General features: G+C 42.8%; 3 protein-coding genes across 3 annotated transcripts; 1 reads left to right on the top strand and 2 right to left on the bottom strand.

Moving 5' to 3' along the window:
* The first annotated feature begins 247 nt into the window (after positions 1–247).
* LOC125282478 (olfactory receptor 2D2-like) lies at positions 248–1195 on the top strand. Its single transcript, XM_048217348.1, has one exon. The coding sequence runs from the start codon at positions 248–250 to the stop codon at positions 1193–1195; it is 948 nt and encodes a 315-aa protein (XP_048073305.1).
* Positions 1196–2072: 877 nt separating this feature from the next.
* Positions 2073–5351, bottom strand: LOC125282479 (olfactory receptor 10A4). The gene is given in 4 exon segments (XM_057316801.1): positions 2073–3804; positions 3807–3890; positions 3893–4228; positions 4231–5351. Coding segments are annotated over 4 exon segments (858 nt in total). The 5' UTR covers positions 4544–5351; the 3' UTR covers positions 2073–3679.
* Positions 5352–13065: 7714 nt separating this feature from the next.
* On the bottom strand, positions 13066–14019 carry LOC125282471 (olfactory receptor 2D3-like). Its single transcript, XM_048217332.2, has one exon. The coding sequence runs from the start codon at positions 14017–14019 to the stop codon at positions 13075–13077; it is 945 nt and encodes a 314-aa protein (XP_048073289.1). The 3' UTR covers positions 13066–13074.
* Positions 14020–16562: the final 2543 nt, after the last annotated feature.

The raw sequence follows: 16562 nt of genomic DNA, 5'->3' as shown, positions 1-16562 counted from the left end.
GATCTACTCTACATTTGCAGATGACACAAAAGTGAATGCACCATCTTAAAAATATTACATTTTCCAACACTGAGAATGTTCCAACTAAAACAGCATGACCATCTTCTACATAAAGAGGATACTGGAAATGGCTGGTAGTGATTGAGGGCCATTCCAAAGCCCTCCAAACCTGATTTATATAATTTCATAGGTTATATGGACTTATGTTTAGCATGAAGTGACTTCTTACTGAAAAAAGAGACAAACTATGAGACAAACAAATCAGACACAGGTGACAGAATTCCTCCTTCTGGGACTCTCTGATGACCCCCACACCCAGAAGCTGCTGTTCATTTTATTCCTGGGTGTCTACCTGGTCACTGTGCTTGCAAACCTGCTTCTCATGTGCCTTGTTCAGGCTGACTCCCGGCTTCACACACCCATGTATTTTTTCCTCTGCAACTTATCTCTGGCTGACCTCTGTTTTTCTACCAACATCGTTCCTCAGGCCCTAGTCCACCTGCTATCCAGGAAGAAGGTTATTTCATTCACACGCTGTGCAGCTCAACTTCTACTCTTCCTCATTTTGGGGGGTACACAGTGTGCCTTTCTGGCAGTGATGTCCTATGATCGGTATGTGGCCATCTGCAACCCTTTGCGTTACCCTAGCACCATGACTTGGAGGGTGTGTGTCCAGCTGGCTGCAGGATCATGGACCAGCGGCATTGTGGTGTCTGTGGTGGATACTACTTTTATACTAAGGCTACCCTACCGAGGCAGCAATAGTATTGCTCATTTCTTTTGTGAGGCCCCTGCACTGTTGATCCTGGCGTCCACAGACACCCGCACTTCAGAGATGGCCATTTTCCTCATGGGCGTCGTGATTCTCTTCATACCTGTTTCCTTAATTCTGGTGTCCTATTGCCACATCATAGTGACTGTGGTCAGGATGAAGTCAGCTGTGAGGAGGCTCAAGGCGTTCTCTACCTGTGGCTCCCACCTCCTGGTGGTCATCCTTTTTTATGGATCAGCAATTGTGACTTACATGACACCAAACTCTTCCAAAGAACAGAAAAAACTGGTGTCTGTGTTCTATGCAATGGTGACACCCATGCTTAATCCCCTCATCTACAGCCTGAGGAACAAGGATGTAAAGGGAGCTCTGAGGAAAGTAGCAACAAGGAATTTCCCATGCGGGCCTGAAATCTGCCACTGAGGGTGAGAACCATCAGCTCCCTACCTGTATGACTTGAGTAGTTCCCTCAGCAAGATTGGAATATGTTAAGATCTTCATCCTTGGAGGTCTGGACCCACCCTCTATCCTTCATCAAGCACTTTCTTTGTAAAAGAAGAAGGACAAGAATTCACTGGCCAGTAGAAGGAGGGATGCTTCCTTCTTGTTGTTTTTTTGGCCCCTAAAAGTTAGGAAGTCCTGTCAAGAACATTCACCTTTTATAAACCCTGGAACCTGCAGTATCTTTTTTTTTCTTATGTTGTATAATACTATCAATCTACCTTAGATCATACTCCAATTCTTTTTTTTTTTTTTTTTGGTGTTTCCGAATATCTTTGCATCATCAAATAATAAATCATCAAGCATTACTTAACCACTTACTATCAGCCAGGTGTCAGATGTATATGTTCCTGCAGATGCGTCTGTGTGTTTGAAGCGGGTAGTGAAGAGCATGGGTAGAATGAAGAGAATATGTGACTTCTGCTGTCCTTACACTCATATTAGGCTCATGGATATTTTACCCATCAGATAAAGGTAAAGACGGGATTCTGAAAACTAACAAGAAATAGTGACATCCCAGGGCTAGCACGAGTGAGAAAGATGCTGGCACCAACACTGGGCCTGAAGGACAACTTGGACTTGGAGAGGGTAGCTGTATATAGAAAACCATGAGACAGGAGTTGTGGGCTTAGGTGTATATAGGTGAGAAGGGATAAATATTTCAAGCCCATTCCCTACCTACCTTCTGATTTCCCGTTACTGTATTCAAAAAAGAAAGAAAGAAAGAGAGAGAGAGAGAGAGAGAGAGGGAGGGAGGGAGGGAGGGAGGGGGGAGAGGAAGGAAGGAAGGAAGGAAGGAAGGAAGGAAGGAAGGAAGGGGGAGAAAATCAAGGAATACCTCCCTATCTGAAGGTTATTTCAATTCTGTTTACGAAGTCCCTATTCCTGTGTAGGTAACATATTTATGGGTCCTGGTATGGATGAGTACATGGACATTTTTGGGGGACCATTACTCTGCCTAGCATACAAGGACAAGTAAAATACATGTGAAGGAGTGATTAATTTAGGCTAAAATTGGAGATTATAAATGTATAATGGTGCCAATCTCCTAAATTGTTGATTGCTATCATCCAAACGGGACCCCAGGCTCGCTCTGTTCATTTGCAAATTCTTACAGTGATCATTCAGAATGTGCTGCCTTTCTAGAACCGTTGCTACAGGATAGGTGAAGGGTACCCTGTGTGGGAGATTGAACTGGTCCTGGTACCTCCATGGCACACAGAGTTAGAGTTATTTATAGAGTTTGTGGAGAGGACATGCCTATGCAGTAAATGCCATTTTATTCTGTTAATTATCAATAAATTAAAAGCTATGGTGTCACACCCCAAGTCTCCTATTTTTCAAGAATCCAGAGTTGGCCTATGTTCACTGGACAAAATCATAAAGATGGGCTCCTACACTGGTTGAGTGATAAGCAAGTTGAAGAAGGACAGTTGATTTCATCTAATCCCAATACGACTATATACAAATCTAGTAAACAAAAAATCTTTGGGTTACTCACAGCAGTTTCCTAGAATCTTGTCCTCTTAATTTGGGATGCCTTGCCCTTTCTGTCAAGCAATTCTCACAGCCAAGGTGAATAACTTGAGATTGAGGCAGTGTCTGTGTGCAGCAGTCTTTCTCCAGATGAGGCGCAGACTAATTATGGCCGCGGAGTAGAAGTCCTCAGTTGCTAGCCTAGTAGTACATGGGCACTTTGTAAGCCAGGGGAAGTTTTTAAGTATTGCCTTATTAATTTTCTTTTTCCTCCGTAGAATATAAATTCCACAAGTAAGAAATTTGTCTATTTTATTCAGCACTGTGTCTTCGGGACCTAAACAGGGTCTGACACATGCTGAATGCTGAATCAAAATGCACTGAAACTGCGAGTTCAAAACAAATGAGTGAAAGAATGAAACAAACCTCTACTATTTATTATCATCATTATCATAACTTCACCTCCTAAGAAAAAGATCTTCGAAAGTTGCAGGCAGAGTTTTTGGACAAACAGAACATGTAAAGAAGGAAGTTTTAAAAAAACATGGATGAAGAAGTTCAAGAAAAAAAACAAGAATGGCAATTTGTAGTGACGTTGTCCACCTTCAGATGGGCTCCCAAACTGTGTAAACCAGCAGCATCCCCAGAGACATTGGTCCCACAGTCCCACGGAATCCTGGGCCTATAGAAGTTCTCAGGCATCATTCACATTTTCATTCAGAAACAGATCCCAGTAAAGTCTAAAATCCTAGTGGGTATATCATGGCTCTTAGAATGAGTAGGGGCCAAAACCCAGTTGAGGAGATCTGTTTTCTTTCCTGTGTCCTTGCATGCCACCCCTTTGGTTTGCATCTCCGTCCGTCATAGGTTCTGAGGGCCCAGGGTCCTGTGGATGACTCGCCTCAGCGCAGCCTTCACTTCACTCTTCCTTCAGCTGTAGATGATGGGCTTCAACATGGGAGTCGCCACTGTGCAGGAGAGCGATAGCAGTTTCTTGCGCTCAGGAGAGGTGCTGGATCCGGGCTGGAAGTCTGGGAGGATGGCAGTGCTTAGAAGAGGGGGTGGGAGCAGCAGGTGGAGAAGGCCTTGCGTTTCCCCTCAGCTGAGGGTATCCTGAAGATAGTGGACAGGATGCAGACACAGGACCCAGGATCAGCAAGAAAGGGAAGAGAATGAATAAGACAGTGGCTGTCAGAGCCTCCAGTTCACACAGAGAGCTATCAGCACACACCAGGGCAATGACAGCGGGGCTGTGACAGTAAAAGGCATTCACTGTATTGGGGCCCAAAAATGGGTAGCTGAAAATCGATGTGGTGTGCACGGTGGCCACCGGAAAGCCTGAGAATCAGGAGGCAGCTGCTAGCTGGCCACCAGTCCTGGGGCTTATAAAGACTGGGTAGCACAAAGGGTCGCAGATGGCCACGTAGTGGTCATATGCCACTGTGGCCAGGAGACAGCACTCAGCAGCCCCAAGGACGAGAAGAAATACAGCTGAGTGCCACAGCCAAGGAAGGAGATGGTTGTGTCTTGGATGATCAGAGTCCCCAGCATCTTGGGCACAATGACCAAGCTGAGGCCTATCTCCAGGAAGGACAAGTTCCTGAGGAAGAAGTACATAGGACTTTGTAGAACAGAGTCCGCTGTAGTGGCCAGGATGATGAGAACATTGCCCATTAGGGTAACTGGGTAAAGAGTCAAAAAAGGGAGAAACGGTAGACCTCGTAGCTCAGAGGACAAGGTTGAAAAGCTCACAAAAACAAACTCACTGACAACTGTCCAGTTCCCCCACCACATTCTTCTGCCCAGGATGTCATTGGGCTTTCATGCTCCAGGAAGGTAGAAGTCTCCATATGTTATTTAAACCTCTACCATACACTTCAAAGAAAACCTCCTATGGCCTCATTCTCCACCTTTCTTGTTATAGTGGTTCAAATAAAAGGCTGTACCTTCCACAATGTATAAAAATAAGCCCCTCCATGGGATTCACAATTTTCTGGAAGAATACTAACCTGTTTTCAGACTAAACTGACGCACACCACATATATCTGTACATCCCCTGATTTTCTTTGCTCTACAGAGAAGTTCAAAATCACAGCTTCCCTTTGGGGCTCCTACGCTATCTTTCTTCGACAGACAGGGGTACTAAAAAAGAAGCCAGGCCACCATTTCTGAAGAGAGGGGTCTTAATGCACAATGAAAGGTGGTGAGGTCAGCCAGGGTGTGTCGTCTGCAAAATGAAAGGGTGCGAAAGAGAAAGTCAGGGAACGTGAACCATCAGTTACCAATGATCCCCAAGATGGAGACCTGAATGTGTCCTAATCTCAAGCAGCCCACGCTCAGGATGATTTTAGTATACTGGAGGAATCTTCAATATATTAGAGTATTTCTTCATTTCTAAACTCAGAATATGGCAGTTTATAGAAGGAGACCTGGAATATGAGACTGTGGTTTATTTTGATCCCTGGGTTAACTATTCTGCACATGGTTGTATGTGATCAGAAAAGGGAACACAGACTGAAGATAGTGTCAGACCGTAGAAAGAATCCAAGTGTATAACATATAAACCCTTTCATCAGCTTTTGTTGGTTGACTTGTGTTTTGCTCTCAAGAAATATGAGCTCAAATTTATGTGTTAATAAATAAAGACCAACTGGAAACAGGAGAGACTAAGGCTACTTTCTTAATCATTAACAGATAAAGTAAACTAAATATGTAATAATATAGTAGATATGAAAGACGTGCTTAGTGTAACATATAAAACTAGATAGAATGTAGTTTCTATTCCATCACTTACAAAAACGTTTACAAAAGCTACTATATATTAGGTACAAAAAAAAGTTCCCTATATAAAAAGTATCTACCCATGGTACAGACCACACTTACTATCAGAATGAAAACTAGAATTTAACACAAATAGAAAAACACACTCTCAGCTAATTTTAAATTTAAATTTTGCATTAATATACAACTCAAATGAAAACCAATAAAAACACTGCACATCAAGATCTATAGAGCACAGCTTAAGTTCCACTGTTACGCAATGTCAAAGCCTCACATCTGTAATTAAACAAGAAGGAGATGAATTAAACATTCAACTCAAAGTGAGAAAAAGCAACACAATATACTGGGAATGTATAGGTTTAAATACAATTTAATACCTTACTGGGAATCAATAATAACAGAACTAGGAGAACAGAGACGTTCAGGACGACGTGCGTGCATTTAAGATTTGGAGAAAGGAACAGTCTGGATGATAGACGGTCCAAGGCATGGCTGTGACTGCCAGAAGCTCAAGCGGTCTGTAAGCGACCAACACTGGAATTAACCAAGTCAAGGACAGTTAAAGTTCAAACTCTAAAGTACGGAACGGACGCCTCTCAGGAGGATGGTGGCAGTGAGAAGGAAGAGCCAGGAGTGTGAGCCAGCACCAGGGGAAGGGAGGGATCAATAAGGCGCAGGGGACAGGCATCTGGAGCCTTAAACACCCAGGTGACCCAGGTTCAAAGGATTTTACAGCACTGAGGAAACTGAACAGGTGACTATGGTGCGCTGGTAGTATCTGTGGGCAGAGGGTTGTTTAAACCAATCAGCTGACAGGTGGGGCAGTCGCTTGAGGTAAAAGGAGCCTGTGGAGATCCGCGCAGAGAAAGGGGCGCAGAAAGCAGTTTGCAAATGACACGTCTGAAAATAAGAACGATGCCTTAAGTTTTGTGTTTGGAGGAGTGGCTGGGAACGATTAGGAAAGAAGGCAAGTTGGAATGAAGTTTTGTCCATTTTCTTTGCCAGCTGATCGATCCGGCCACACCCGGTATTTCCACGGGGAATCGACACCAGATTCCCAAACCCACGGATGAAGCCACTTCCATCAGGTCGAGCGCCTGGACACTGCCCCCGTTACAGAATGCGAGCGAGGCCGGCGCTAAACGCTGTTGACCGGCGCCCTCCCGCGCACCCACTTGCTTCTGCAGCCCACGCCTCCCCCGCTCCCCGCGCCGAGCCAGGTGGTCCCGCAGAGACCGCGGAGCGCCGCGCCGGAAGCCGCCTAACTGCCCACCGGCCGCCGCACTCAAGCGGGATTCCCATTCCAGCACACCCGCGTCCTCACCGCCCGCTGACCCGGGGATACCTGCGGGCACCGCTCCCAGCTGAGGCTCGGTTCAGTCACACTCAAGCGCCAGGTCCGCCAGGAGCCGCGGGGGCCGCCGGCCTCGAGGGCGGAGGGAGCCGGCGTGGATAATGACGCCACAGCTACGAAGCCGTGACCACCCCGGCCCCTAAACGCCGCCGCGGGATCTGGGTCTCAGAAAAGCCAAGGCGCGCCGCCGCCGCACGCACGCGCACCACCCCTGGAGCGAGCCCCCAGCAGCCCCCGCGGCCCCAGTCCGCGGACTTCTCCCAGTCCCGCCCCTTCGTACCGCCCCTTCCGCAGACCCCGCCCACCCCGCAGACTGAGGTCCAAGCCTAGGGCCAGGAATGGGTGGGTGGGTGCGGGTCTTGTCAGGGTGGAGGTGAGGGTGAGGTGCAGGGAGGATGGCCCGTGGAACATTCTCAGCTGCCCCATCCCATCCGGGAGAACTGGCCAAAATCTTCCTCACCTTCTCCGTGCTACCCCCCACCCCACTTGCATAGAACCAAAAAACGAGGCAGAATTTCGAAAAGATACCGATTTGTATATAACATGGTTTTCCCTGATAGATTGACTCTTTCCTTCAGTCCTTCTGTTTCGTATCCAAGTAAAAAGTCTCTCGGAAGTCCATGAGTTCAGTTTTCGCTTGTTGACCATGAGATACTTTGTGGCGTCCAAGAAGCATTATCAAAAAGACATATGAATAGAGCGGTCTGGAGCTTCCAGGTGTCTCAGGCCAGAGGTGTGAAATTCGTGTCAGTTGTGGGTAGGTGAGAGTCGAGGCTATGGGTGAGGATGACACTGCAGAAAGAGAGAGAGAAACCGAAAACGCTAAGAGGAGAGGGTCTAGGATTGAGCCCCAGAGGAAGGACTCAAACTAGGATGTCAGGGAGAGCCTCCCGCAGAGAGAGCTTTAAATCTAGATGGTGAGTTGAACAAGGTAAAAGAAAAGGGGAAGTAGAAGATTTTTTGCTAACCTCCTCTGTGCTCACCACTATCTCAAGTAAATTGTAAATATCATCTCACCCATCACCACAACTATGAGGTAGTCATTACCATCCCTCAGTATTTTGAAACTAAAATCTCACAAAGCTGAACTCCAAGCTCAGTCCACTTCTTACTTGTACCGCTGCTGTTCCCTCAATGCTTCAATATTCAGGGGGCCATTAGTAAGTTATTGCAGAATTATGGATGATATTTTCCAAGATTGGGGGTATGGTGTGTGCTATGAATTGTTTGTGATGAGGCTGACCTTTATCAAAGTCATAGTAAAGTAGCGAGGCAAAATCAAAATTGTAACTTGTAAGTATTGCCAGCACGTAGACTCAAACATGTTCCACAGCCAATTAAAGAGCAGGGAAATGGAAAAGGCACAAAGTAGGAAGGAGAATGACCAGCCTTTCTCTCATACCTTATACATATGAGGTTTCTGACCATGTGCCTTCAAAGGTCACTGAAGCACTGACTATGCTGTTAAACTGAACAAGGTAATTTTCAGATTGCAGTCACTTCACTAAAGGTCCAGATATTTTTTAGTGGAATAATCGTATAAGATTTCTCTCAACATATGACTTTCATTGAAAGGTAAAGGGCTCTGATGCTATGGGGGACTCGATCCTTGAGATGCATCCAATTGTTTGCTACAAACTCCATTTCCTTGTAGTACCATGACATCCACATGTTCTGAATTAAAACCTAACCGTATTTAAGAAAAAATAGAGAAAACTGACTTGAGCCAGTACGTTTCCTAGACCACATATTCATTCAGCAAATTTTTACTGATGACCTAATATGTGGCAGATATTGTACTAGCAGGAGGGGATGCATCAGTAGCACAGTCAGATGAGGACAATCTTAATGCCCAACAGAAGCATTCACCGTGCTATGCTACTGTATCTCTTCACCCAACATTCTGTGTTCTACACATCCTCAGAATATTGTGTTATGTAGATTATGAGTCACATGGCCAGTCTGGAATCTGTCAAGACATTAGTGGGGTGATTTGGTTTCATAGGCCACGGGTAGGGGACATGTGTCAATTTTTGGCTTCTGATCATTTGAGTACCCTTTCCATGTTTATAGTCATCTGGGAGTCTTGGGCTAGTTAGAGCCTGTCTGCTTCCATCCAATCTGAATCCACTTGAAATTCACATTCTTTGTCTTCACCGCAGCTAGGGTATAGCATGTAACTTGGACTCGATCAATTAGATACTCCCAGTGTAGACTCTGAATGGCTAGTGACTTGAAAAAGCAAGGATAGCAAACCGTTCCTTTTTTAAAAACAGCCTTTATTTTGTAGATCTGTTTTAGACTTACAGAAAAACTGAGAAGTACCTACTGAGTCCTCATATACCCACTTTCTCCTATTATTGTATCTTACATTAATTATGGTATTTGTTGCAATTAACAAAATCAACATTGATACCCCAATATTTTCTTTTAAGTTTTTATTAATTTTAGAGACAGAGAGAGCAGGGGGGAGGGGCAGAGGGGAAGGGAGAGAGACATCCCAAGCAGACTCCATACTGAGTGCAAAGCCTCATGTGGGGCTCAATCCCATGACCCTGAGACCCTGAAACCAGGACCTGAAGAGTTGGATCCCCAAGCAACTGACCACGCAGGCACCCGACTGACACATTATTAACTAAAATCATAAGTTATTTCGATTTTCTTTCTTTTGTAAGATTTTATGTATTAGAGACAGAAAGAACAAGAGACCAGGAGTCGGGGGGGGGGGGGGGGGGGGACAGGGCGGGCAGAGGGAGAAGCATACTCCCTGCTGGGTGCCTGACAGGATTTGATCCCAGGATCCCAAGATCATGACCTGAGCCAAAGGCAGACACTTCATGGACAGAGCCACCCAGGAGCCCCTATTGCTGTTAACCTTGATCACCTGACTGATGTGGTGTTTGTCAGCACACAGTTTCTTTCTTTCTTTTTTTTTTAAGTGGCAGAAGAAGCACCAACATCCCAAGTTCCAGCCTCAGTGAATCAACAGCTCCAGCAGCAGGGCCTGGGCTGAACGTGTTGCGGAGTAAAGTGCGCCATCTAGTGCTGAATGGCAGTGATGGTCTCATCACACCCATTCTATAGGATTTTGGCCTGTGGTGCTGGCTGCAGGACCAGAATTACCATTATTTCAATATTTTTCCTTTTAGCTTAAATCACACATAGTCGGCCTCTGTTACTTGCAACTAAGAACCCTAATCTATACATTATCTTCATTATTATTTTTGGGTGTGTGCATGAAATTTTTTCTTTAGAAGGTTTCTGGCCGTTTATTCCCTCTCTCCCTCCATAGCAGGAGAGAGAGCATGTTTGGGGGTTTGGTTTTGTTTCGTTTTGTTTTCAGAAAGAGATAGCAGCTTTTGTTAGTGTGAAAAAGTCCCATCAGTGTCTACTTTGTTGGAATGAATGGGAGCATAATTCTCTCAGCTTTTCCATTATTTGTTCAGTTATTTATTCATTTAGTGCCTTAAAACAGTAATCATTTTATTTTGCTTAGGATTCAGTGGTTTCAGAATTTGGAGTTGGGATGGCAACTATTGGTAATGGGATTACTGAAGAAATGACCATGGTGCGGATGGCTGAGGTCACTGGAGGGCAGAGATCAAGGAATTCTGAGAAGGCAGAGTAGTTGAATATTTCATTTTATGTGAAAATTAGAATACCTAAGATCTATAACAAGAGTAGGAGTTGGGAAAAGTGACAGTGATTCAGGGGTGAAAGTCCTCAAGGAAAAGGGAGAAGTGATTTAGGAATCTTGAAAGGAAAGGAAAGGAAAGGAAAGGAAAGGAAAGGAAAGGAAAGGAAAGGAAAGGAAAGGAAAGGAAAGAAGGAAGGAAGGAAGGAAGGAAGAAAAGGAAAAGAAGAAAGAAAAGCTCAAAACCCCATTTTCTCCCCGAACCTTCTTTAGTCCTTCTTTCTCATGAGGACACTTCTCTAAATTAGTGTCCAAACTGTCCATTTACATTTCCTTACTTTTCTTTCTGTTATTGAAATTGATCTCATTTAGATGATCAAGGGCAGCCAAGTCACCAAGTTCACCTATTACTGTTTTATCCTTGTCTATATTATTTCAACTAGCACGTGCTGTTTGTATGAGATTGTTCTCTGATCCTCACACACCCCAGATTACAGATTGTCTATTGTGGTGCAGATACAGTAATTCTAAAAGGATAGTAACAAATGCAAAAATGTTGATTGAAACACATTCTGTGTCAGGCATTGCTCTGGGCATACTGGCTACAACTAGAGTCAGATAAGATAAAATGAAGTAAGGGCTCAATCAATGGCTTTAAAATGAATGCATGGAAACATGAATGGAAGAAGTAAGAAATGTAGCTACTAGGTATTACGTCAGGGGAGGTCTTCTACTGCAGAATCAGTAGTTCCTGACTACTGAGGTCTCTTGTTCCTGGAATCATATCCATGCCAACTGTAGAATGGTTGTCATGGAATCCCCTCTAAACATGTGACTGAGTAAAAGTATGGGTAAAACAGGCAAGTGGCTGTCAGCCAGATTGTTTGGACTAAGGGTTTATGAAACCTAAAGTAGACCCCAGAATCGACCGTTCCGGAGACGCTGAGCCACAGTGAGATGTGCTTACAGGCATCTAAGCCTATGGAGGGGTCAGCCGCAGAGTGGTAAGCTCCAATTTTAAAATCCTAATTTCTTTTTTGGTTTTGGAAGAGGTATTCATTGGGTAAAGTGGGCTCAATCAAAGGAGGATGACCAGAATGAATACAGGGTGCCAAAGCACCCCAGAAACAAGTGGGTGGTTGGCTGTGAGAATTGAACTTGAGCCAATACAAAAACTGACTTCGGTGGGTTGTGGTACAGGATACTGAAAATTGTTCTAGGACCAAAACTAGAGAAACTGCATTCAAGATACAGGAAAATTGATTTTGAGTTACCATAAGGAAGGTCTCAGTAACAGCAAAGAACTATCTATAGTTGACCCTGGAACAATGCAGGTTTGGACTGCATGGCTCCACTTAAATGTGGATGTTTTTGGATACAGTACAGTGATACGAATGTTATTTTCTCTTACATTCTTAAGAACATTTTCTTTTCACTAGGTTACTTTAAGAATACAGTATTTAATACATATAGCTTATAAAATATGTGTCAATGGAATGCTTTGTAATTGAGAAGGCTTCCAGTCAACAGTAGGCTAGTAGAACTTAAATTTTGGAGGAGTCAGTGGTTGTGTGAGGATTTTCCAATATGTGGGGCTGGCACATGTTGTTCAAGAATCAACTGTAAAAATGAAAGGGAATGATCCAAGAGAGTAGGGAACTATACTTGTTTAGACCAATCTAGATAATTACTCAATGGAAATACTGTAGAGTGGTTTACGCCTCAGACCTGTGTTCGTATTAAATGACTAATTTCCCTTTCTATCCTGATAGTCTATGTTTCTGTGAAATTTGGGGTAAGATAAAACTCAGTTTTTGAGGCCTCCAGGAGAGAACGTTACGAACTTGTAAGTATTTTGCTTTTGGTGCCATTTTACAGGCGGAAATGCTCTGAGCCATGAATGATCCCAGTATTAAAGACTCTTCCAGATTTATCGATTGTTTCTGTCAGAGCCTATTCCCAGGTTTGTATGACTGGGACATCTAAACCTGAAATGCCTTTGGTGTCGGAATCATGTATACAACTCACATTAGATGTTATTTCAAAATAATCCAGTTTCAACCTCTTAGATTCAGTTGTGATCATGCTTAAAACATATCCACGTTAACTGAATTAACCACAAACTCCAAAATAGTGCCTGATGTGAAAACCTATTTATCCTTACATCTCTCCTCTGTGTTCTGCCTTATCATGGAGCTCATAGATTTTAGCACATTGTCCTTCACTTTTATGGCTCCTGAACTAATTCATAACTGTCCACCAAAGTACTGTACCTCTTTTAAGAATGTTACCATAGTTTTAAAAGTCAGACCCAGAGGGGTGCTTGGTAGGCTCGGGCAGTTGAGCGTCTGACCATTTCAGCTCAGCCATGATCTCAGGGTCATGAAACGGAGCCCTGAGTCAGCTCTGCACTGTCAGGGAGGCTGCTGAAGATTCTCTCTCTCCCTCGGCCCTCCCTCGCGTGTGCACGCTCTCTCTCTACCTCTCTTCTCTCTCCAAAAACTAAACTAAACTGAACTAAACTAAACTAACTAAACTAAATGTCAGACCCAGAGATTACTGCCTCTGAGAAAAGGACTTTCTGCCAGCTAGTTTTCTGAGAGCCCCTTTGACATCCTTGTTTCTCAAGCTATAAATTATGGGGTTCAACATTGGAGTGACCGTTGTATAGAACACAGATATCATTTTATTCCCCTTTCTTGTGGTCTTGGAGTTTGGCTGCATGTACGCGAATATTCCTGAGCCATAGAAGAGGACAACAACAATCAGATGGGAGCCACAGGTAGAGAAAGCCTTGAGCCTCCCCTCCCCAGACTGCATCTGGAGCACAGTGGAGATAATATTCCAGTAGGAGACAAGGATCAGGCAGACAGGAGTTAAGAGCATGACCACGCCCATTGCAAAGATGGTCATTTCTGTGCTGTAAGTGTCTGCTGAAGCCAGCTTCAGGAGGGCAGGAGGTTCACAAAAGTAGTGATTGATAATGTTCTGTCCTTGATAGGGTAGTTGGAACGTAAAGGTGGTATCCACCAGAGAAACTAGTGCCCCACTGGCCCAGGATCCTATGGCCAACTGGAGACACACCTTTGGGGTCATGATGGTGGAGTAGTGCAGGGGCTTGCAGACGGCCACGTACCGGTCATAGGACATCACCACCAGCAGTGCACACTCTGTACACCCAACCAGAAGGAAGACAGCTATCTGTGCCATACACCCAAAAAAAGAAATAGTTTTCCTCTTTACAAGGAAGTGGACCAACACTTGAGGGACAATGCTAGTGGAGAAGCAGAGATCTGCGAAAGAGAGGTTTCTAAGAAAAAAGAACATGGGAGTGTGAAGTCGAGAATCCATGAAGATGAGAATGATGATGAGCAGGTTTCCAAGCACGGTCAAAAGATAAACGATGAGAAAAAGAATAAATAGCAGGATCTGGGTCTGCAAGTCCTGGGAAAGGCCCAGGAAAAGAAACTCAGCCACGAAGGTTTGGTTTTCCTCTCCCATTGAGTTTATGGCTCTTTACCTGTTTGCACAAATAAAAAGGACAAACGTTGGGTTTGTGACATCAAGTCTTATAGAAGAGTATCATTCAAGCTCATTTCAAACCAAATCGGATATTTATAGCTTGTTGCTATTCATGTCATTCTAATTAATGCTAAATAGAATATTTTAATTCTTATTAGTTGGTTCTAATGTAAATCCACTTCATTGTTTCCCAAATCTCCTCTTCCCAGGCCACCTACTTATAGAGTGTGACATTGTTAAAACCTTCTTTGCTAGTTCTGATATGAGGATATTGGACTTCACGTGGATTTTACTAAATGGCTATACACATATTGTTACAAAATGATGTGCATATTGTTAGCACTGTTACCATGTATAAAACTGCACCAATAACTATTCAAAATACTGTATATTTAATTATAATATATTCTTGAAAAATGTGAAACAGCTTCCAGGCATCAAACTTAATTTGACCTCTTAAAAAACAATAAATTATTCTTGCTTTAAAAAGAAGGCTTTGGGATACCAGGGTGGCATCTGCCTCTGGCTCTTGTCATGATCCCAGGGTCCTGGGATGGAATCCTGCCTTGGCGTCTTGCTGGGCAGGTAGCTTGCCCCCCTCTCTGCCTGCTGCTCCCCCTGCTTGTGCTCTCTCTTTCTCTCTGACAAATGACTAAATAAAATCTTAAAAAAAATAAAGCCTTATCATTTAATACACTGAATATTACTCTATTTGGATTAAAGAGTAAAATACTGAAAGTAAAACAACAAAACACAGGAAGAATAAGTTAAAATTCTTGTGATATCTGAATAGGATCAGACCGATATAAAATCTGTCAAAAAAAACCATGAAGGAAAACATATAGAATGTACAACATAAATCGAAAGACTTCTTGAGATAGTAATATCATGAATAAAATTAAAAGTTAAACTACAAACTAAGGAAAATATTTGAAGGAGACATCAGACAATAGTTAATACCTTTATTACATTAAGATTAAATATAAAACACTATGAAAATGGTTGAGGCGAAGCAATAATGGGCCAAGGAATACTTACAAAGAAGAAACGCAAACAGATATTCAGTATAAGAAAAATATTCGATATTATTATAACTACATAAGTACAACACAACGAGAGATTTTTTTCATTTTTTCACCTGCACTATTAGCTAATATTTTAACGAAACAAGCACATCACAAAATAGTAACTAGTATTTTTTAAAAAGACTTTATTTATTTTTTGAGAGACAGAGAGTGAGCTAAGAGAGCACCAGCAGGGGGGAGGGGAAGAAGGAGAGGGGGAAGCTGGGATCATGACCTGAGCTGAAGGCAAACACTTAACTGACTGAGCCATGAGGTGCCCTAGTAACTAGTATTTTATTGAAAATTTAACTCATGACAGGCATGAAGGGTTTACATAATTACAGTGTCCCAATAACATTATATGGTAGACATTATTCATCTTACTTTGCAGACGAAAAAACTGAGGCACAGAAAGTTCAGCTACCTTCCCCAAATTATACAATTTAAAAATGGCAGAATTTTTTAACTGTAAAATGAGGATGCAGGGGAAAAAAAGACATTTTTGTACAATGTAAGTGGGTAGGAAAATTAGTCCAATCTTTCTGGAAAATAATTTTGTCATATATTTTAAAATTTAAATTTGACCCAGGGCTCAATAATATGGGGAAGGGAGAAATTCCCTTTTTACTAGTCCTTTCTTCCTCGTGAGGAAGAATCTGATTTGTGACATTCTAGGATGTTGCTTGGTCCATATTTACTACTGGTTGGGGTTATTTTGCTTTAAAGAGTCATGCATGTTCCATTTCCTCACTTCTTCATGGAATTGGACTGATAAATTGGCGAAGTCAAACTTAAGCTGTAAGGGAGATTGAAGATTTTGAAAGACTTTACATTAGACCAAGTACCCCAACCTAGGCTTATCAGAGTTCTGAACTTGAGTGACATTAGGGACTAGTGCAATTAATAAAAAGCAGTGTCTTAGTTTTCATATTTCTCATTTCTTTCGGAGAACTCCAAGGAAAGGAATCCCCTAGGCCTAATATCATATAATACCGCCAAATATTGTCCCAATTTCTAAATCCAATTCTAGGAATCTATTCCAAATAAATAAATCTATTCTAAATAAATACTCCAAATTGAAGAAAAATATTCACAAGGAAATTTGTGTATCATGTTATATAATAATGGTTAAGAACAGACATACAGACAAATGGAATATAATACAGAACCCAGAAATAAACCCACACATATACAGTCAACTGATCTTTGACAAGGGTGCCAAGAACACACAGTGAGGAAATGACGGTCTCACCAATAAATAGTGTTGGGAAAACTGGATATGCACATGCAAAAAAATAAAGAAAAAAGAAAAAAGAAAAGAAATTGGACCTTTACCTTACATCATATACAAAAATCAACCCAAAATGGGTTCACAGAAGACCTGAAACTATAAAACTTGATGAAAAAAACAAAGGGGAAAACTTTGGGAGATTAGACTTGGCAATGATTTTGGATTTG

This window comes from Ursus arctos, unplaced genomic scaffold (genome assembly GCF_023065955.2).
Source record: "Ursus arctos isolate Adak ecotype North America unplaced genomic scaffold, UrsArc2.0 scaffold_22, whole genome shotgun sequence".
Classification (NCBI taxonomy): Eukaryota; Metazoa; Chordata; class Mammalia; order Carnivora; family Ursidae; genus Ursus; species Ursus arctos.
This window is presented reverse-complemented; position numbering and strand designations above follow the sequence as displayed.

Bases quoted from the DNA above. Each gene is read 5' to 3' on its own strand.
- LOC125282478 (XM_048217348.1), top strand. From the start codon at position 248: ATGAGACAAACAAATCAGACACAGGTGACAGAATTCCTCCTTCTGGGA.
- LOC125282471 (XM_048217332.2), bottom strand. From the start codon at position 14,019: ATGGGAGAGGAAAACCAAACCTTCGTGGCTGAGTTTCTTTTCCTGGGC.